General features: G+C 37.5%; 1 protein-coding gene across 5 annotated transcripts in view; it reads left to right on the top strand.

Annotated features, from left to right (window-relative positions):
- The window catches only part of LOC114648889 (NXPE family member 3-like), a 168,132-nt gene that overhangs the window by 96,076 nt on the left and 48,465 nt on the right, over positions 1-23,591 (top strand). For 4 of the 5 annotated variants that reach the window (XM_028798194.2, XM_028798191.2, XM_051924075.1 and 1 more), the window contains 2 exons: positions 15,752-16,043; positions 17,587-17,658. In XM_028798194.2, coding sequence (XP_028654027.1) covers positions 17,587-17,658 — 72 coding nt within the window. In that variant the 5' untranslated portion in view covers positions 15,752-16,043. The remainder of the gene's footprint in view (positions 1-15,751; positions 16,044-17,586; positions 17,659-23,591) is intronic. The other variant, XM_051924077.1, reaches the window with a different exon arrangement.

The following is a 23,591-nucleotide window of genomic DNA, read 5'->3' as shown; positions in this document are numbered from 1 at the left end:
GGTCAGTTGTTAGCACTGCTGCCTGGCATATCTAGAGTCCCGTGAACAATTCTCACCCATGTCATTGTTACTATGGAGTTTACGTACTCTTCTTGTGGCCGTGCATGAATTTACAAGGGTCAGCTCATAAAACACGTAATATAGTGGATATTGATTATTATGAATCTGTGCCTATATTTATCCAGCAGGATAGGAAAATGATCCTAACTGACCCAAAAATCTCAGAGTGATGCAAATTTGGTTCACTCTTAATAGTAAGAGTTAAGGTATTTTTATCAGTGTTCCTAATTTGTGAAACTATTTCATACTTCACTAGGATTTAGGAGAGCTCCTGAGCTGTCATGCCAGAACATGGCATTCTAGCAGAGATCCCAGGACAGTCAAGTCAATTTTATTTACAGAGCACATTTAAAACAACAGGAGATAACCAAAGTGTTGTACAGTTTCTGCAATACACCAATAAATATATAGATACAGTAAATTAATATATCAAAATATATTAATAAATCTTAAAAAACTGTACTCTCAAACACGTTTAAAAAGCTGAGGTAAAAAAGTTTTCAGATTGGCTTTAATAGTGACAAAAGTAGATGTTGACCTAATATAAAGAGGAAGGCTATTCCAGATCTTAGAGGCAGCTACTGCAAAGGCATGGTCCCATCTGAGCTTAAGTCAAGACCTCTGTGCAACCAGTAACTTCAGCTCAGAGGATCTAAGTGATTACAAAGGAGAGTAAGAGTGTAAGAAGTAAGTAAGATAAGGCTGAATGTTTTGGAAATGCAGAACAACAATGAATTCTTAAAGATATATTGATTGGACAGAGATGGGATAATACTCATTAAAAATTGTCTACGAGAAGAAGCCATACACTGTCAACCAAACGAAAGTGTAATGTTATGTGTAAAATGCAGCCATGCAATAACAACCATTTCTTGTCTTTTTGCACAATATTTTAAATTCCCTTGCAACATGTAAGGTAATATGGCAATTTATACTTTTCTCCAAGACTCCACAGGAGGTGATGTTAAAGGAAGATGCATCCATACAAATTGGTGCACTCATAAACATCATTGCCGCAAGTATGGATGAGTACACAAACATAAATCACAAGAAGTATCACATTATCAATATTCAGGTGGTCATAGATTTAAACTGTATTGTAGTAGCCAGCATATTTCCCAGAAGGCAAGCAGGGCTATATGGATTATGACAGAGTCAGGTCACGCAGGTAGACTGAGCTTTGCAGTCCATGAAACCCTTGAACATTCCCATTACATTTAATAAGCCTCAGAAGATTCAAGATGGAAGGATAAGACTCCTGGGATTTGAATAAATACAACCTTCTAGAAGATAAGGGGGCTTCTGGGAGAGGGGCACAGCATAGCATAGCATAGTGGAAAATGATTGGGACAATGGAAGAGTGGAAATTGCTTCTTAAACATTGCAAGAACAGCAGTGACTAGTTTCAGTAAAACTGTTACTTCTGTTGGCATGATGGCAGGAAGATGATTCATCTGAATGTATGGTTGACGATCACCCATCCATCCATCCATTTTCTAAACCCACTTTATCCTGACAAGGGATGCATGGAAGCAGGAGCAAGCATAAGGGACCAGACTGGAACAATCTCTGGAATATTCATTGTTAAATAAATGTGTTATTGTCCTTTACTCCCATTCAGTATGTTCGTCTTGGTCTTTTCATGTCGATGTTATTATAATGTTGTAGAGTGGAAACAATTACTAGCAGCCCAGCACAATATCCTGGAGGGCTACAGTGGCTGCAGGTTTTCATTCTACCCCTGTTCTTAAATGGTGACCAGTTTTTGCTGTTAATTAACTCCTTTTCCTTTTATTTTAGTTGACTTGTTTTTAAAGATTTGTTCCCCCGATAGTTCCTCTGAATTTCTTCATTTCTTTCCTTAAATGGCACCCAAACAGAAATGAAATATGAAGTGAGTGAGCCAACAGAAGACTAACTAAGTCAGGGCCTCAGACTCCAACCAGTTGCTTAATTAGGAGCCGATTCTTGTTGTTAATTAAAACTGTTCTTTAATTCTATGGCGTGTTGCTGCTCTCCTTGTGCAATAGCAGACATTTCCAAAATTGTTGATTTTCTCTTTCTAAGAGCACTGTTAAAATGTTTTAGGGTCCTGAGCAGATCAGCATTCCTGAGACCTTCACCTTTCTTTATTTTCAGATATTGTATGACGGGCACATTTTGCTGGTCATGTTTTGGCTCATTTTATATCTCATTATTGTTTGGCTGCTAATTAAAGAAAAAGAAACAATTAAGGGGTCTGAGTCTTCAAGACCAAGTCAATTAAAATGAATTTGAAAGAAGTTAATCAGCAGAAAAACAGGTCACTAATTAAGAAAAGGGTTGGAATGAAAACCTGCAGCCACTGTGGCCCTCAAGGACTGGAGTTTGAGAGCACTGCTATAGACTGTATACAGTTACAGTACTAGGAAGGTTTGGAACTTAAATTACATAACATGATCAAATCCACACCATCTCCTATCCTTTATAATAACAATTTAAAAGAGTATACATACTGTATGTATAAAATGGGCTATATAAGTCACATACAGCATATATTTTACTAAGCAGTGTACATGATCAAATTTTATTTATGAGGGTTTCCCCGTACCCAAAAGGGCTTGTGAAGTTTCTGCATTCTTCCGCTCTATATCCATATTGGTTTTTCATAAAATTCCTCAGTTTTCTGGGGAATTCAGGGTAGGTTAGCTGGTACTCTTTTTTAGTTGTTCACCACTTTTATGACTCCATACTTTCACACAAGCCCACTTAGCAAGTAACAGGTTGCAGAAATTAAGGAAAAGTAACTGATGTTTATTTTTATCTAAATATGTTTCTTTTTTCAGACACCAATCTATAAGAATCTGCTAGTTGTCCCTTATTCAATGTAAATTAAAAGAAAGTAACACTAAGCCCCAGCTATAGATCACAATAATAAAGTAGGGTCATCTAAAATACAGAGAGGGCTATGGTGTGATAAGTCCCAAAAATCCAACAAGTAACAGGATACCCAACAATGAGGGTGCAGAGCATTCGATGTAATATTTGGAATGCTTTGACAAGCTAAAAGACCCCCTGGAGCTGTTCCCAAGTGCACTCTTCCATCTAGCCATCCACACATTGATTTTCTGCTCAGAGGTTGATGTGCTTGCTGCTTTGTGAGCAGCTCTTGTTTTCTTCACCCTAGTGGCCTGCTCCTTCACTTCTTTCGTCAGCACGTTTTCGTGTTAAAACTGATGAAGTCAGTTTTTGTGTTGCAATTACTTAGTAGGTTTTTATCAAGAATGATTTAAGATATGAAGAGGTAGAGGAAGTGACGGCGAAGGTGGTAGGGATGAGAATGGCGCCGGTACGCATGTGCCGAATAGCCACCCTGCTGTGCGCTGCCGAGAGTTGATTCTACAATGAAATAAAATAAAAATAAAAGAGTAGTAAAAATCATCACCCTGAAACAGACAGTAGAGGTCATGTCGTATATGTGTACCAAATTTGAGGTCAATAGGTGAAACGGTTTGCGAGCTACAGGTGATTTAAAATCCTAGACAAACAAACGGACAGCCACGGTAGTGTATTATATAAGAAGATATTTCACAAAATTAAGGCTGCTTATGCAAATCCACTGGAATGTCTTTGTCCCGACAAGCTAATGTATTTTAAAACAGAAAATCAAAATTTATATATAAATGAACAAATGCTTTTTCATCTTTGTTACCGGAAATAACCTCTGTTGGATTATGTTTAATGCTACAATGTTTAATATACACTCCACCATTAACACAGACAAATTAATCTTGATATACTGATATGGGAAGGATTTCATTTAACTTTTCAAGTTAATGTTTTACTAATTTTCTTTAGATCTGCTTTCATAAGAGAATACTGTAGAGTCAGAGTGCTCTAACTGTTAATAAGGCTGAACTCTGAACAATTTAAAATCTGTCTGTCTCTCTATCCATTACTAAATTATCTTAGTCCAATTCAGCATCTTGGAGTTTCCTAAGCCTATCGCAGTCGTATCCTATAGCCAACCCAGATGGAGTACTTGTCCATAACAAAGAATACTCAGAAGAAGAAAGGTGACAAGCCTGGCCATGACATGGCCTGACTCCTTAGGCATGGTAATTATCCTGGCTGTTAAGTCGGACACTCATATTGCGAGACAGAAAGAAGCCCATAGAGGCTAGACCCACACCTGAATACAAAAAAATCTGAAAGGTCAGGTCAGGTTGGGGAGCATGCACTGGTACAGTGCATTGCCACACCCACCACACGACAAAACAGCTCATGATCCTGGTTAGCAACTCCCCAGGCAGACATGCGGCCCAATCCCACCCTCCAGAAATGATCCCTCCTCTATCTGCTTCAGCCAGGTGTTACATGGGCGTCCCCTTGACCTGGTCCAGCCATTCGGGTCCTCAGCAATGAGGATGCTGCGAGCCAGATCACCCTCGGGGAATCACATGGCTGTAGTGCCGTAACTGGCGCTCCCTCACAATACAGGTAATGTGCCTCATTCAGGACTCCATGTGCAACTGCTTATTTAACACAAAGTCAATCCAAACTAGACCCACACCTGAATACAACAAAATCTGATAGTCCTAAATAATTAGGCAAGTCTGTCATTTGTTTAAATGAATGAAGGAGAAAGATCCAGGTGGAATTGTGTTTTTATTGTGGTGATTTAGACCATTGATTCAATAAATGCCCTAAGTTTAAAGGAAATTGACTTAAGTCATTTGTTACAACAGGTAAGATTTCTTAGGGTGAGCAGCTGTTTCCAAAACCAGACCTCTTCCTGTACCAACTCTTTTCTGCCAAAAGATTTATGTACAGGCACTAATTGATTTTAGGGGTTTAGGGGAAAACTATAAGAGCTTGTCTCTATTTTTCATATGTTGGATTGGAAATCTTTGAATTAAAAACAAAACATTTTTACAATTAAGAGTGAAATTTTTGGACGTGGCAGTCCTCTCTTATTGAACTGTATCACAAGCTTCTTTGAAAAAAGGACAGCTCGATCCTGACAGACAGCAGCCATTCTTTCTTTCAAAACAACTATTGCTATCAGGTTACAGAGTTGCATTCTCAAGACTGAAAAGCTTTAGATTTAAAAACTTTTTTATGATCAGTCCCATAAGCATTTTGAATTGTAGTAGTAGTATTAAAGGAAAGAAATAAACCAAAACTGCATGCTATTATGAACAATGCTTAACATCCTCTGTTTGACAAACAAACTCTGAGGACTTTTAGCCAATGAATTATTTAGCAGAGGTGTATTAAGAAATGCAACTGGGGCTCCTTTATACCAACAGCAATATGTCTGCACAATGCCTCACTGGGACTGGGACTGCCAAGTCAGAAGATTTCTTTCTTTTTAAGTTGTTCTTCCTTTTTAAGTCATTCTAGTGTGTTTAGACCATTGTCTGTCTGTCTGTCTGTCTGTCTGTCTGTCTGTCTGTCTGTCTGTCTGTCTGTCTGTCTATCTATCTATCTATCTATCTATCTATCTAGTTAAAGAGCATTTGTACTTAGCCACATTTCCCTCTGGAGACAAACAAAGTTCAGTTTATCTATCTTTCTAGCTGTAAAGGTTCAGATGAACTTCAAGTTTTTATAGTGCCCTTTTAGAATTCAAAATGTTTTTATGTAAGCATACGAGATACATGTTCTCATCATCTATTTTCCCTTTGATTAATTATTGCACTTCTGGGACAATGCTTTGTCCCTGAGATAATAAAGTCTACCTATTAGATTAGCTACACTTTATTAATCCAATGGAGAAATTCAGATGCGTACAGCAGCAGAAACAGAACTGAAAAAACAAGGATACAGACTTACAGGACAGATAATACAGCCAGTCAATCAACCAATTGATAAATAGATAAATAAATAAAAATAAACGTAACAAGTACATCGGGTGGAAGCAATGAATTGCCTGATAACAGTGGGCAGAAAGGACCCTCGGAGGTGCGTCTTAGCACAATTGGGTGGAATAAGCCTGTGTCTAAAAGTGCTTCTAAACAGTGCCTCCTGTGGGGGATGGAGGGGATTTTTCATGTTGGCACCCAATTTTGCCACCATCATCTTTACCACAACAGCTTCTGTTGTGTTCAGAATTCACCCTGTGATGGAGCAGGCTTTCCTGATAAGTTTGTTCAGGCATTGTGCTTCATCAGGTTGCTTGGCCAGGAGACTGCAGCATAGAACACCACACTGGTTACAATGAAGTGGTAGAACATTTCCAGCTGCACACAACAAAACACCTGAGTCTACTTAGCAAGTACAGTCTGCTTTGGCCTTTCATGTACAGAGGCACTGTGTTGTCAGGACAGTCCAGTTTGTTGTTTATGTGAACCACCAGGTACTTGTAGCTCTGCACCATTTCTATGTCCTATCTCTGAATGGTAGATGGTTCAGAGGCTTCTTGGCACACTGAAAGTTCAGCACCAGCTCTTTTGATTTGCTGATGCTGAGATGCAGGTTGTGTTCCAGCACCACAAGGCGAAGTCCTCCACAATCTTCCTGTTCTCTGACTTGTCTCCATTATTAACATAGCCAATGATGGACAAGTCATCTAAAATTTCTGTAGATGGCAAGCAAGTGCTGGTATTAACATAAAAGATAACGAGTGACTGATTTCTAGGTCTTCATATGTCATACCTAATGACTGAAATATGAGATGCATCCGGCCTTTGAAGTTAATTATAATAGTTACTATGGTAAGTTTCCAAATATAAAAACGTGAAATTTTTTTGCCATATATATTCTATGTAAAAATTTTAAGACACACAGCTGCACATCATTCTCCTGGGCTTAACTTCTCGCTTCACTGCTGGCAGTTTTGAAATGAAACCATTGAAATACCACAAGCCAATGAGCAGCATTGAGGGCAGGTGTTTATTTATTTTTCCCTTTTATGTAAGATAAAGTTTAAATGTACTAACTGTTGACTGTCAATCTATACATATTAATAAAAGGCAAAGCCCTCACTGACTCACTGACTGACTGACTGACTGACTGACTCACTCACTCATCACTAATTCTCGAACTTCCCGTGTAGGTGGAAGGCTGAAATTTGGCAGGCTCATTCCTTACAGCTTACTTACAAAAGTTAGGCAGGTTTCATTTCGAAATTCTACGCGTAATGGTCATAACTGGAACATATTTTTTGTCCATATACTGTAATGGAGGAGGCGGAGTCACGTATCGCGTCATCACGCCTCCTACGTAATCACGTGACCTAAAAACAAGGAAGAGATTTACAGCACGAGTCAAACGCGGGAACGAAGGTAAATGACGTTAATTTTTGACTGTCTTTTAATACTGTGTAAGCATACATATTAACACATGTGCAATTAAACGTGTGCATTTACGGGGTGATTTCTCAGGCTTAAAAGCTCGCCTTTTATCAAACGCGGGAACAAAGGTAACTGACGTTGTTCACTGTCTTTTAATACTGTGTAACCATACATATTAACACATGTGCAATTAAACGTGTGCATTTACGGGGTGATTTCTCAGGCTTAAAAGCTCGCCTTTTACTAAAAAGGTAAATGCAAAACTATTTTCAATCATTCTATGATCTGCTTCTCACAACTGAAGGCACCGTGGCTGATGGTAAATGACGTTAATTTTTGAGTGTCTTTTAATACTGTGTAAGCATACATATTAACACGTGCAATTAAATGTGTGCATTTACGGGGTGATTTCTCAGGCTTAAAAGCTCGCCTTTTATCAAACGCGGGAACAAAGGTAAATCACGTTCTTCACTGTCTTTTAATACTGTGTAACCATACATATTAACACATGTGCAATTAAACGTGTGCATTTACGGGGGTGATTTCTCAGGCTTAAAAGCTCGCCTTTTACTAAAAAGGTAAATGCAAAACTATTTTCAATCATTCTATGATCTGCTTCTCACAACTGAAGGCACCGTGGCTGATGTTACGTCACTTGCTGTCCGACCATAAGCGTTACCTGCTAGGTAACCGGACACTCACTTCACTCCCTTTCGGGAATCGAACCTCTGAGGTTTTCTTTTGTTCTTAATTAAAATTTAAAAGCAATACTTCACCGCTGCTAAGACCCTCTAGCGCTGACGTCCGAGGTTCGATTACCGTAAGCAAGTGCAGTGAGTGTGTAATTACATTCACGGCATTCGTAGTCAGATTCACAATCTGATTGTATGGGTGGTTACTTCCAGGTAACGTTTACACTTGGCCACCAAGTCAGGTCGAAGTGATCACTCGAGTAAAGGCAGCTTCACAAAAAAACTGATCCTTAACAAACTGTTATTAGTATATTTTCCCTCAATTTAAAAACGTTTTATTTTCTTCTTAATAAAAATTTAAAAGCGGTACTTCGCCGGTGCAAAGCGCGTGGATTTGACCGACTGACACATGCAGACATATTCATGAGTGCAGGTACTTCGGAAAGAAAGCACCGTGTAAACCTAAAGTTTAAATTAACTTCATAGACCTACAAAAGGTTGCCATTCATTTGAGGCAAGATTGCTTTTCTTCTGTACAACTATACGTTGCATTCTCAAAAGAGTGTGCTTGCACGGCTTCGGATATAGATATAGATATATATATATATATATATATATATATATATATATATATATATATATATATATATATATATATATATATATATATATATGTATGTATGTCTATATATAAATATGTAAGCTTATAAGTACTGCCTTACTTCTCTTTAAGAAAGGAAGATGTAATGATACTTGATTTAAACGATTCCATGTCTTCCTGGGTTTGCGTAGCTTATTGTCTAAAAAGGAGAAACCCTCATTTATAAAACTTTGCTGCAGATGACTTAGCTTATTGTCAATATCTTTACACGTTTTTTTTAAGACTTATTGACTGAAACGGGCTTTCACGAAAAAAGTTAGGGCTTTGCTACAGGATACACCCTCCACAAGTTAAGCAAGTAAAAATAAAATATATATTTCTGTTTTATTTAAACCTTTTAAGTTCGTATGCATAGCCCCATTTGGCTGTTTAATTTTTTTTTTTCTTTCTTCAGTAATATTTAATCTCCTTAAAGAAAAAGAACATATCCATTTTACTTTTTTTGTATCTCTGTAGTAATATTTTAGTGTAAAAGAATAACCAGTATTTAAACCTTTTATGTTACTTTATACATTTATTTTACACAATGTATATAATACATATTTATCTATTTTACTTATGCCTTTATTCCACCAACTTACAACATCTGAGGTACAATTTGTTACATTACTTTTGTTTTTTGCAGCACAGGCAGGTGAAGTGACTTCCTCAGGGTCACACAGTGGTGTCAGTACCACGATTTGAACTGACAAGCTCCGGGTTTGCTGAAATATTACTGAAGAAAGAAAAAAAACAAAAACGGGCAAATGGGGCTATGCATACAAATGTCCATCCATCCATTATCCAACCTGCTATATCCTAAATACAGGAGCCACTAAGTAGATATGTATATATACAGTGTATATATATATATATGTATATATATATATATATATATATATATATATATATATATATATATATATATATATATATATATATATATATATATATATATATATGTGAATGTATGTATGTATATATGTATGTCTATATATATATATATATATATATGTAGATATATATATATATATATATATATATATATATATACAGTTTATATATATATATATATATATGTGAATGTATGTATGTATATATGTATGTCTATATATATATATATATATGTAGATATGTAAATTTGTATATGTATATATATGTTTATGTGGATGTGTATATGTGTATATACGTATGTATATGTAGATATGTGTATATGTAGATATGTATATATATGTTTATGTGTGTGTGTGTGTGTATATTATATATATATAAAAGACAGCAACACTCATAACAATGACAACACAATTACATTGACAATCATGTTACGTTATTTTTAAAATGTTTCCTTTTTTTTTTTTTCATAACCTCTTTAACACACTACTCCGCTGCGAAGCGCAGGTATTTTGCTATATATATATATATATATATGTATATGTGGATGTGTGTATGTATATATATGTATATGTAGATATGTGTATATGTAGATATGTATATATATGTATATATGTTTATGTATATATATGGTTACATAACCTCTTTAACACACTACTTCTCCGCTGCAAAGCGTGGGTATTTTGCTATATGTATATATATATATGTGTCTGTATGTGTATATACTGTATATATATTTATATATATATATATGTGTGTATGTATATATGTGTGTATATGTATGTGTATATATATGTTGATATATGTATATATATGTGGATGTCTATATGTATATATATATATATATATATATATATATATGTATATATGTAGATATGTGTATATGTAGATATGTATATAAGTATATATGTTTATGTATATATATGTTTACATAACCTCTTTAACACACTACTTCTCCGCTGCGATGCGCGGGTATTTTGCTAGTTTTCCTTATAAAATGCCATTTGAAACAGAAGCAGGTGTTGAGATAAAGTCCACCTTTGGCTAGGATTGCCTTGTTTATCAGGGTGACGGAGTGTGGCAAATGAATAAATGTTGTACAGTTATGGAAGAAAGAAGTTCCAACCTGAAGTTGAACTTGTACCGAAACCAGGAAGCACTTCTTGCGCCACCACCATCTATCCAAAGCACCATGATGTTCCAACAATGATGGATGGATTAAAGTCTGTATGACCATCAGCATCAAGTGACTCCGTGAGAACTCTAATTACAAAGAGGACTATTTAATTTATGTTAGGTAGAATGCCCAGAGGGGACTGGGCGGTCTCGTGGCCTGGAACCCCTACAGATTTTATTTTTTTCTCCAGCCTTCTGGAGTTTTTTTTTTTGTTTTTTCTGTCCACCCTGGCCATCGGACCTTACTCCTTTTCTATGTTAACTAATGTTGTCTTATTTTAATTTTGTATTTTGTCTTTTATTTTTCTTTTCTTCATTATGTAAAGCACTTTGAGCTACTTTTTGTATGAAAATGTGCTATATAAATAAATGTTGTTGTTGTTCTGAATTGTGGGAATCAGGATGAAACTATCAAGACATGTGGTTGAAGTAGAAACCCTGATAACCTTTAAGAAGAATCTGGATGAGATTTTGGGACAGGTTAGCTATTAGCTAAACAAGCATCCTTGATGGAAAGAATAGTCTCCTCTCATTTATCAAACTTGTTATGTTCTTATGTTTTGTTTGGTATTGTTCTAACCATTAAATAATATACCACCTTCAGTTAGACAGTCATTGTGATGTACTGACTAAGGTGAATTCCAGCCTGCTGCTTGAATACTCACATCTAGTCACTGCGTGAAGCTGAACCATCCAGGGCTTCAATTGCAAACAATTGCAATATACCTCAATACTTGTAAAGTGTCTTGGGATAGTTTTCATCATGGAAATTTAATGCCTAAAATAAAGCTTGTTTGTGCTGAAATTGTAAAGTACCTTATTGGATTTCTCATATGAAAAAAGTAGAAAGGTAAAGTCATTCTTGATTTTACTTCAGAGATCCAGAAGAGAATTAAGGCAGGTGGAGACAGATTCACTAGAGAGCAGCAAACAAAGCTAAGCTACAAATCCAATCCTAAGTCATTAAACAAGCAAGGATTCAAAGGAACAGAACAATCAAGCAAAGGATTGATGAGTTAAAAAAAAATAAATTGAAATTAGAACGAGTCTTCATTTTGAGAGAAAAAGACTGGGTGTTAAAAACCATGAGCCAATCTTATTTAAACTTCTCAAAAAATTAAAGGAACACTTTGAAAACACATCAGATCTCAATGGGAAAAACAATCCTGCTGGATATCTATATTGATATGGACTGGGTAATGTGTTAGGAATGAAAGGATGCCTCATCGTTTGATGGAAATGAAAATTATCAACCTACAGAGGGCTGAATTCAAAGACATCCTGAAAATCAAAGTGAAAAAAATGATGCGGCAGGCTAGTCCATTTTGCCGAAATTTCATTGCAGCAACTCAAAATCGTACTCAGTAGTTTATATGGCCCCCACGTGCTTGTATGCATGCCTGACAAAGTCAGGGGGAGTATGCTCCTAATGAGATGACGGATGGTGTCCTGGGGAATCTCCTCCCAGATCTAGACCAGGGCATCACTGATGTCCTGGACAGTCTGAGGTGCAACCTGGTGGCATCGGATGAACCGAAACATCATGTCCCAGAGGTGTTCTACTGGATTTAGGTCAGGCGAGCATGGGAGCCAGTCCATGGTATCAGTTCCTTCATCCTCTCGCCACATAAGGCCAGGCATTGCCGTGCACCAGGAGGAACCCAGGACCCACTGCACAAGCATAGGGTCTGACAATGGGTCCAAGGATTTCATCCCAATACCTAATGGCAGTCAAGGTGCTGTTGTCTAGCCTGTAGAGGGCTGTGCGTCCCTCCATGGATATGCCTCCCCAGACCATCACTGACCCACCACCAAACCGGTCATGCTGAACGATGTTACAGTCAGCATAATGTTCTCCACGGCCTCTCCAGACCCTTTCACGTCTGTCACATGTGCTCAGGGCAAACCTGCTCTCATCTGTGAAAAGCACAGGGCACCAGTGGTGGACCTGCCAATTCTGGTATTCTATGGCAAATGCCAATTAAGCTCCATGGTGCCGGGCAGTGAGCACAGGGCCCACTAGAGGACGTCAGGCCCTCAGGCCACCCTCATGAAGTCTGTTTCTGATCATTTGGTCACAGACGATGCTGGAGGTCATTTTGTAGGGCTCTGGCAGTGCTCATCCTGTTCCTCCTTGCCCAAAGGAGAAGATACAGGTCCTGCTGATGGGTTAAGGACCTTCTAAGGCCCTGTCCAGCTCTTCTAGAGTAACTGCCTGTCTCTTGGAATCTCCTCCATACCCTTGAGACAGTGCTGGTTGACACAGAAACATTCTGGCAATGGCACATATTGATGTGCCATCCTGGAGAAGTTGGACTACCTGTGCAACCTCTGTAGGGTCCAGGAATCGCCTCATTGCTACCAGTAGTGACACTGACCATAACCAAAAACTAGTGAAAGAACAGGCAGAAAAGATGAGGGAAAAATGTCAGTGGTCTCCACCTGTTAAACCATTCCTGTTTTGGGGGGGTCGTCTCATTGTTGTCCCTCTAGTGCACCTGTTGTTAATTTCATTAACATCAAAGCATCTGAAACTGATTAATAACCCCCTCTGCTACTGAACTGACCAGATCAATAACCCAGAAGTTTCATTGACTTGATACTATACTCAGATTCAAAAGTGTTCCTAACTACAGTGTCACGGGGGTCTGCTAGAGCCTATCCCAGCCAACACAGGGCGCAAGGCAGGAAACAAAACACACCCACACACCAAGCACACACTAGGGACAATTTAGGATTACCAATGCACCTAACCTGCATGTCTTTGGACTGTGGGAGGAAACCAGAGTACCCAGAGGAAACCCATGCAGACACGGGGAGAACATGCAAACTCCACGCAGGAAGAACCCGGGAAGTGAACCCAGGTCTCCTAACTGCGAGGCACCGCTACCGCGGCGCCACCGTGGGAAATTAAAATGTAAAATAATATTCATAACATTTCTACAGATGATATTTTGTAGGTGTGTTTCAAATGTCACTGAGTGCTGGGGAGATTTCTAAGGATTGGAAGATACCAAGTATTATCCACTTGTATAAAAAGTTCCCATCCAAGTAACTACAGGCCAGTAAGCTTAAAGTACATCACAGGTTAAGTAATGGAAGGAATTTTTAAGGATAAGATTGAACAACGCACAACAAGAACAGGAGTTTTACTGAAAAGTCAGCATGGCTTCAGGAGAGGGAGGCTGTATTTTACTAACCTGCTGGAATTCAATGAGGATGCAACAGATATGAAATGATCAGAGAGGGATATTATTTATCTTGATTTTTAGAAAGCTTTTGTTAAGGTGCTACATGAAAGGTTAATGATCAAACTAAAATAAGTGGGAATTCAGGGCAATTTCTAAATGCGTGCAAACTTGGCCCAAGCACAGGAAGCAAAGGGTTATGGTGAACTTCTGAATTAGATGATGTCAAATTGGTGTCCCTTGGGGATCGGCGCAGGGGCTGCTGCTCTTTTTATTATACATAGATGTTCTGGGTTGGAATGTAATCAACAAGCTCATTAAGTTTGTAAACTATATGGAATGATAAATAATTTAAAATAAGCCAAATCTATATAGATGTATTTGGGCAGAATACTGGCTTGGTCAGATTTATGGCAGATTAAATTTATGGACGAAGAAGTAAGGTATTACACATAGGAAGTGAAAATGTTAGATCAGAATACACAATGGAAAATCTGAAAACTGAAAGTACACATTATAAGAAGGACCTAGGAGTCATAGTGGACTTGTCACTATCAACATCAGAACTGTGAGCAGAAGCCATTAAGAAGGCTAACAGAATGTTAGGTTATTTAGCACAAGGTTAATTCAAGGAAGGCTATGCATGAGACTGGTTAGAGGATCCCTTTAGCTTTGAAGGCCTGAATTCTGGCATTTGGTCCAAAGAAATTTACTTTTTGATTAATACGGCCACGGATTCTCTCCTCTTAAAGTAAGAATCCCATTAATTCCTTCCAAACACATTCATAACATCAACAATCAGGAAAGAAAATGTTTTAGCAATTGATTATGTTTTTCAACAACTAGCCAAGAAAAAAAACTACTTTAATTCTCAAAGTTCAAAAAAAAATTCCATCATTCTCAGAAATACTAGTGAGTAATTCCGAGTAATGGTGTTCCAACTGACAAGGGGTTGCAAGAGTGAAAACGATACCAAGAAGGCACAGGACTAAGACTGGCTTGCGCCTGTGTACTGAGAGGAAGTAGGACTTACACTGGCCGTTAAAAATGCAAGTAAAAGTAAATGAAAGTGGCTCTGAAGGACAGGCATTACTTAAACTGCTTGGAGGTAGCACAAGGTCCCTGAATGGGAAAATATGGGCCAAATTGCAGGAATCCCATGAAGTACCTATCAGACTAGGGTTTGTTAAGCAGAATGCAATTTCATGAACCACAAGCTGCCCCAAAACCTCATAGACCTTCCTCTTAGCACAGATAGGATTTCAGGACACAATCACCAATCCACTGTCTATACCTACAGATTCAAGCACAGCTGTTTCTTAATACCAACCAATCTTTAATTTCGATAACATCTTACAAAAAGAGGACTGTTTCAAAGGACAAATAGATCAAACATGATATCACTAGTCTCACTCTACTTTATCTCTCACATCTTGCTACTCAAACCAGTAGCATGGGTGTTTCTTAAATGTGTCGTTTTCTTTTTTTGAATTTTCTTTTTGTCATTGTCATTTTCTTATTTTTATTGAATTTTAAAATCAGGACAAAAATGAAATAATGGAACAAAGGAAAAAAAATTCATATATAAATTTAGACCCCTCCCCACCACTAACGGAACCCACCCCAACTCACCCCACCCTACCCCGGAGTTTACCTAAAAAAATGATGGGTAAAGAGTTAAATTTTATGAAATATGCAGGTCACTGACAGGTACTAGTAGTCCACATAAACCTAGATTATTTATTGTATTATGTTGCATTAATTGCCTCTGTCACATTCTATTATTGAACAAAAATACTAACTGCACCTTTTCTAATTATCCAACAGGTTCGGTCAAATTCACAAAAAGATCTTTGTGCTAAACAAACACCAAACAACAGATGCAAGCATCAAGAATTTCAGAGAGGAAACAAATAAGCAAGAACAAGAACAAGGCCATGAAAGCTCGTAAACTGAAAAGGCTCAAATGTTAAATAGCATAATGAAGAGGAAGAGAGGGCCAAGGCAACATAGACACAAATAACAGATTAAATACTGAGAAAAAGAGAGTGATCAGCTACATACAGGAGGGTACTGATTCCTAAAAAGTACTGGAACAAAACAAGACAGTGGAATTAGGGTAAGGTCACACTGTCTTGCAAGTATTCGGACATCTGGTCTGTTTCCAACTGGTGCATCTTATGGTGATGCATTCGTGCTTTTCCTTCCTTCCCATGAAATTCCTGAATGTATGGATGGATGGATTAATAGATGGATTGATTCTATGAATGAATGAATAGGTAGAAATTACATCAAAATTAATCAATCACCTTTTTCTTAACTGGTAAACGTTTTGGAAACTTGTTCAGAATATATAAAGGAATAGATGAACTATTAAACATCTAGCCAACCTTAATGAAATTTCAGATTTTGTTGATGTAAAGGCTGAAATTACAATAAATCATGACAGGTGTTTTTTTTTTCCTTGAGGACACCCCTGGTTGTTGACTCTAATTAGCCTACCACCATCTGAATTAGAATTAAGAAAGTTTGAAAATTTACTGTACATACAACAGTGCTTAAGACTTAAAACAAAGGTTTTGTCAAAACTTTTTCTTAATTTTAGTGTTTTCATTTAGAAAAACTGAACTTTCAAACATGGTGTGTTGACAATTGATATCAGCAGTTGAAGGTTTCAACTATTGCATTTCTGGATAAAATTATAACTGATGGGTTTGGTTAAGTTTCGAGCAGATTTTTTCATGTAAATTTTAAAGGAGTGATCAATGATCCTTATTGAACATATATTTCTAACTTTACAGATCCGTGTGATCTAGCTAATAAATAAATAAATTATCCAAAGTCAAATACACACAAAGATTTGCTCAACATGTTCAGCTTTGAGGTGCAAAACATTTATCACGTTTACTGCATGAACATCTCGGGATACACAATGATGACTTGATACTAAGTATTAAATTAAGAGAGATAAATGGTGTGTTTGTGCTTTTTTGTACAGTTTTACTTTATTATGCAAAGCAACAGATTTGAAATCTCCATTTCTTTATCCTCTCTTCCCCAGTCAGAGGTTTTTTGAGAGCAGAATCCTATTCTGCCTCACCTCTCCATGTAAGTAGGTTCAAATCCTGGTCCATTTGCTGCACGAGTGGAATTTGCTCATCAAAGGCGAAGTGGTGGCTCAGAGGCTAAGGATCTGTACTGGTGTCTAGAAGGTTGCCGGTTCACATTCCTTTACTGCCAGAAGTGATCCTACTCTGTTGGGCCCTTGAGCAAGGCCATTAACCTGAAAATTGCACCAGGGGTGTTGTACAATGGTTGACCATGTGCTTTGACCTCCAAAGGTCATGTGAAAAGACAAGTTCCTCTCAAGGATTAATAGAGTGTACCAAAAAAATTCATACATCTACATAAGTTTTTCCTCAGATACTTTGCTTTTCCACAGTCCAAAGACAAGCAGATTAGACTGACTGAACACTAAGTAACTTGTGCTGATGTGTGCAGGACTGTGCCCAAAAATAGACTTGTGCCCCATTACTTGCACCCAGTGCTGCTTAGTGAGGCTCAGGCCACCCTTAGCTGTGAACTGGTTTAAGTGGGTTTGAAATGCTGTGTGTGTCTATGTTTTTGAAAATGTTCCTTTTTATTTTTTTTGTTCCATTCAGATGTATCAAAAATCAAGCATGTCAAGATATATGAAAATATTCCTGTTGTTTGTTATTGTCATGAGTCTGGGGGTAAGTCAAAATGATCCACTGTCTTAATCATGTGGTGTCAGATTGAAATACTTTCTGTGTTTGTATTTAAACAGAAAATAATAAAATTCCAAAATGAAACTTTCTGTACTTTTCATTGCTTTTTGTAACCAAGGACAATGATGAAAATTATACTTTGTGTACCAGTTGAACTTGAGAGCCTTTTTTTATAGTCAATGTTGTTAGTCAGGTCCAGGTTTGAATACTTTTTGGAAAGGTCAGAAAATTAGGACACAAAGATTACAATATATGGAGAAGATGGACAGTAGATAATGTGAGCAGCAGTTTTGATTGATGGGAATAAAGCTGAATGATCACTCTCAGAATAGTGCGTGTTAGTGGGTCTATTTGACTCTGCTCTGTGTTAGAAGCAGTTTAAAAATGCAGCAATATGTCAAGGGTACTCCTTTCTCTGGCAGGCCAATTTTGAACACCCAACCTCAAATGGCTTCAATCTCCCTGGAATGCTTTATCAGGCTAATCCTGGGGCTGCCTCTGGCTAAGAACAGGTGAGACACTCTGATCTTCACATTCAGTAATAAATACATCCACCTTGGAGGAGCTGTTACTCAAGGCATGCCTGTCTAAGCTACACAACAGCACTTGATACCTGTGTGACTCCACACCTGCGGCAAAGCCAGTTTTTTCAGCAACTAGTGGGGTTCTGTGTGATACTATCTGCCTCCTGTGCAGCCGCAGTTTGCTTTGGAGTCATTTCTTTCTCAAAGATCATTAGGTTTCATTCAAATTGAAGTGCTGAAGTGCTGGAGATATTGTTTGTCTGTGCTGTACCTGAGCAAGGAGTCAAGCTAATCAATTGATTTTTTCTGTGTTAAGAGGGCATTCTCTATAATTTGATGATGCCCTATACTCTTTTGGGTACAGAGGATCATGTAAGTAGAGGTGTAACCATGAAGCCAACTGTTTCAATTGAGTATGCAAGCTTTGTTTTTTGGCCATCATTCTGCTTGCATTTTTCAAAGCATAATGTTCATAGGAGTCAAAAACTGTAGGTTTGGATATGGTTGTTGACTCATCATAAACAGGAGGCAAAAAAATTACAGGCTACAACATAGACAATAACCCAACAATACCAACAAATTTTAATCATTGTTTTTGTGTTCATAAAAATTTGTAATGAATGCTTTAAAATAACTTTTTTCTTTTTTTTATCTGGCATCTCTGGACTCACCAGTTTGAGGAAATCCCCCCATGATATACCATTTGACTCATCCTGATGTTTAGTTATGAAGGACAGACTTATTGGAGTGCCTCTCTAGTTTTGGCCACATAGACTTGAAATATCCAAATTTTTTCTGCCATTTTTGGAACAAATTTTGTGCAGGAAATTACACCCTAATGATAACAAAGTAAGCCAATAAGTGTCTCCAGCACAAACGATCAGAAAGACTTGACATTGTGCATTCCACATCAACCAACCCCAGGGGTTTTCGCTCTCTAATGAGATACAAGGTAGTCAAAGTTCCTCCTTTTCACAAAACTTTGAAATAAATAGGAATTGGTAAAATAATGTCAATGTTAATTTACTTATTTAGCACATTTAAAACAACATAGGAATGTTGTGGCCAAAGTGCTTTACAATAAAAGAAGAAAAAACATATAATTAACATAATCAACATAAATAGAAATAAAATAAATGAATATAAAAAAAATAAATAATAAATAGAAGTAAGATTACATAATCACAATGAGGAAACCATCAGTATTACTGAAGGTCACGGAATGCAAGTGAATAGAAATGAGTCTTTAGTCTTGTTTTGAACAGTTCAATTGTAGACGACTCTTTTATATGATGAGGTAAAGAGTTCCACAGGCGAGGAGCAGCAGCTGCAAAAGCCCTGTCCCCCTTAGTTTTACACTTGGTACGAGGGACAACAAGAGACAACTGACCAGAAGTTCTAATCACTCTAGACGGCTGGTGTAAAGCAAACAATTCAGATGAATAGGCAGGAGCGCACCCATGTAAAACATTTAAAAACTAGCAACAAGATTTTAAAATCAATTCAAAAACTGACAGGCAGCCAGTGTAAAGAAGCTAATATTGAAGAAACAGAATCATACTTTCTTGCCCCAACCAGAAAGCGAGCGACAGCATTCTGGACAAACTGTTACCTGCGTATCAGGAATTTGCTATTCCCAGAATACAGCGAGAAAAGATAAAAGCATGAGTAGCTTTCTCAAGATCCCTAGAAGATAAAAAGGCTCGATCTTACCTAAAAGACAAAGCTGGAAAAAGCAACTCTTGACTACAGAATTAATCTGTTTCTCAAAAGAGAGGTTACTGTCAAAGATAACACCAAGATTGCGGACTTGAGGTTTGTAAAAGACAGAGAAAGAGCTGAGAAGTCCAAGACCAATTTGGGCTTTACCTGATGGACCCACTATAAGCACCTCCATTTTATTATGATTCAGATCAAGAAAATTATTAGCCATCCAGGATCTTAGTTCAAAAAGACAGTTGTGCAGTTGATTCATTGCAGAGTTGCAGACGGGAATATAAACCTGTGTGTCATCAGCATAGCAGTGAAAAGAAATGTTACATTTCCTAAAAATAGCTCCAAGAGGGTGAAGGTATATAGAGAATAAAACAGGACCCAAAATGGATCCTTGAGGAACACCACATTTAAGAGGAGCAGTAGATGAAAAAGAGGAATTTAAAGTCTCTGAAAAGTGTCTACCAATTAGATATGACCTGAACCAGTTAAGAGCAGCCCCTTTAAGCCCAACAAGATGTTCAAGCCGCAACAGCAATATCTCGTGGTCAATAGTGTCAAAGGCAGCGGACAGGTCAAGGAGGACAAGGACTGCAGCACCACCCGAGTCAGTAATAATAGAGATGTCATTGAATACTTTCAAGAGGGCCGTCTCAACACCATAATAACACCTAAAGCCAGATTGGTAGATCTCAAATAAATTATTGGAATTAAGGTGATCAACCAATTGATTATAAATAATTCTTTGTAATATTTTAGCCAGAAATGGCAATTGGAAAATCGGGCAAAAATTGGCTAAAACTCTAGGATCTAATTCTGCCTTTTCTTAGACAGGAACGCACCGCAGCATGTTTAAAAAATGAGGGCACACCCTTCTCACTAATAGAACCATTGATAATGGCTAGTAAAGGTGGACCCAAAACATCAAAAGGCTTCCACTAAGAGACACTGTGATACAATATCAAGAAGAATGAGAGTAGGTTTAAGGGTGTCAATAGTACTTTTTAACTGTGAAAGTGAGACAAGATCAAAAGATTCCAAGACAATGCCATGATTAACAGTAGGAAGTTCATAGCCAATTGGAACAATACTACAGTGGATTGTATCAATTTTTCTGACAAAGAATTAAAGAAACTGCTCACATGAAAGAACAGTACTATTTAATCCCGTCACAAAATGAGGGTGAATGGCCGCATTAATTGAATTAAACAAGACCCTAGGATTCTTAGAATGACAGGATACTAAATCAGAAAAGAAATCATGTTTAGGTTTCTTAATTGCAACCTGGAAGTTGAATAGAGAAGTCCTAAAAATCTGTTTAGAAACAATCAATCCATCTTTTCTCCAACGCCATTCCTCAGTTCGACAGGCGCGGCATAGCGGTCGCATAGTTTCATTTCGCCAGGGAGCAGGTCTTCCCTTATTACAGCATATCTTGAGCAGAGCAATTGAGTCTAAAACTGTTTTACAAGACAGAATCATTGATACCATCATATTGGACATGTACATCAAGACTAGAGAATTAGATTTTAATATCAGAAATAATAGAAGAATTTAAAAAGTGAGAACAGCATGGAGCACAACTAGTAGTAGGAACATCAACAGTAATATTCAAATCCATCATTATAGAAAAGTAATCAGTAAAAGAAACATCACATAAATCAATATTATTAACTGAAATATCACGTGTAAGAACAAGATCAAGGGTGTGACCGAGAGAGTGAGTTGGCGTATTAATATGCTGGATAAAATCAAATGAGTCCAATAGTGATAAAAAGTCATTAACCAAAGGTTTCGATTGACAACAAACATGAATGTTAAAATCACCAACAATAAATACTTTGTCATTGGAGAGGGTAATATCAACCAGGAGATCAGAGAATTCAGAAATTAAGATATCATTAATTACAGGAGGTCTATAAACCACAGCAGACAACAAAGAAGGGGAGCTGCACACTTCGAAAAGTTGCAGTTCTAAGCTACTACACTGACCCTTTGTAAGGCTCCGACACAAGAACATACTTTTAAAAACAGTGGCAATGCCCCCACCACGACGAGTCAGCCAAGGAGAGTTTAAAAATGAATAACCTGATGGTACCAAGTCAGTAAAACATGAAGAGTCACCATTTACAATCCAGGTCTCAGTGATGAAAAAGAAATCCAGTTTATTTGAGATAATAAAGTCTTGCAGAATAAAAGTTTTATTAGACACTGATCTCATGTTCAAGAGAGCAGCCTTGATAGAAGTAGAAGGGCTTGCTGTGGGATGAGCACGGGTGAGTGTGCGAAGATTAGCAGTGTTTACTCCCCGAGAGCACACTGAGGAAGAGTGATGCCGCCTTGAGATGGAGAAATTAAATCCGGTATCCAGCACCCATGGACCTGGGATGGAGTCCTGTGCAGGAGAAGATGGGTCATAGGCAACTCGCAGGCATCAGGAATCCAAGCTCTGGGACTTGAGTCGGCATTGTTTAACAGCAATACTGACTCTTCTTCCACGGTGGCGGCGGGTGCGTTTGCTTCTCCAAGAGTCATTCAGCTCACTGATACAGGTGAACACCGGCATCCAGGTGAAGAAGTCAGGAGATGAATAAAACAAAGGTGGAGGTTCACATAATATCCCATCAGGAGATGAAAATTGAGAGGAAAGCAAGCAAGAAAATATGTCAAGTAAAGAATCACGATCATAGGACAGTGGCCATTGAGATAAACTTAAACATAAAAACAAAGTTAAAACATAGATTAGCGAGATGAGCAGATGGCCAGCCACACCAGTCGGCGCCATCTTAGTATAGGCATGTGGAATGTCACTTTATGCTATTTTCAAGGTTGCTGATCACAAATATGATATTTTATAATATCTGATTCTTTACTGGTGGTTCTAGCTACTCTAAGAGCTGCTCCCAGAAGGTTAAAAATGACAAATTTAGAACATAAGCTTGGGGGATATCATTTAAGACCATTATAAGGTGAGTGATTACAAATACAGTATGATGTTATTTTTGATCCTTTACTAGAAATCTAGCCCTCTATCAATCTCTATCAGAGTATGAAAAATGACAAATATAATCAAGAATATTTAGACTTTAAAACATTTAAACTGAAGCATGTTTTAATATTTCAAATATATGACACAAGTATTCTTGTTTACTCTGCACTTCTGCCTCATGAAGTAAATGATTACATTTCTTAGGAACACCCCAAGTTATGTGCTCATTATGAGGCTAATTCAGACTTTTATCAATTTGGCATTGCAAAGAAAACACAGCAAAATAAACTTAAACAATCAATACAGCAACAGCCTCTAGGCTTTGGCTGCATTGCTAAAGACTGATTTCATTCAAAGTATAAACATCTTTCAAATTGGCACAATAAAACTTGAGTTTAAACTCAACAAATGCCATTCTCAGTTGTTCACCACTGTCAATGACTTGATAGATTTCACTCTTTGCTTCGGCTGGAAAAAAACTCTCGGTCACTGATTGAATGGTGATATTGTATTATTTCTATATGTAGACGAGGAAACAGTGAACAGGAATCAGGGGTAAATGTTTAAAGATGATTATTATACTTTCGTTACATTGCATTTTATTATATTAGGATTGTCAGTTTATTACAAGGGTCCTTAATCCAGTTTATATCTTAATGATGTATGGGGTTGGATGATAAAAATATGATAAT

This window comes from Erpetoichthys calabaricus, chromosome 3, assembly GCF_900747795.2.
Source record: "Erpetoichthys calabaricus chromosome 3, fErpCal1.3, whole genome shotgun sequence".
Lineage (NCBI taxonomy): Eukaryota > Metazoa > Chordata > Cladistia > Polypteriformes > Polypteridae > Erpetoichthys > Erpetoichthys calabaricus.
Note: the sequence above shows the minus strand (reverse complement) of the source record. Positions and strands in the feature narration are given on the sequence as shown.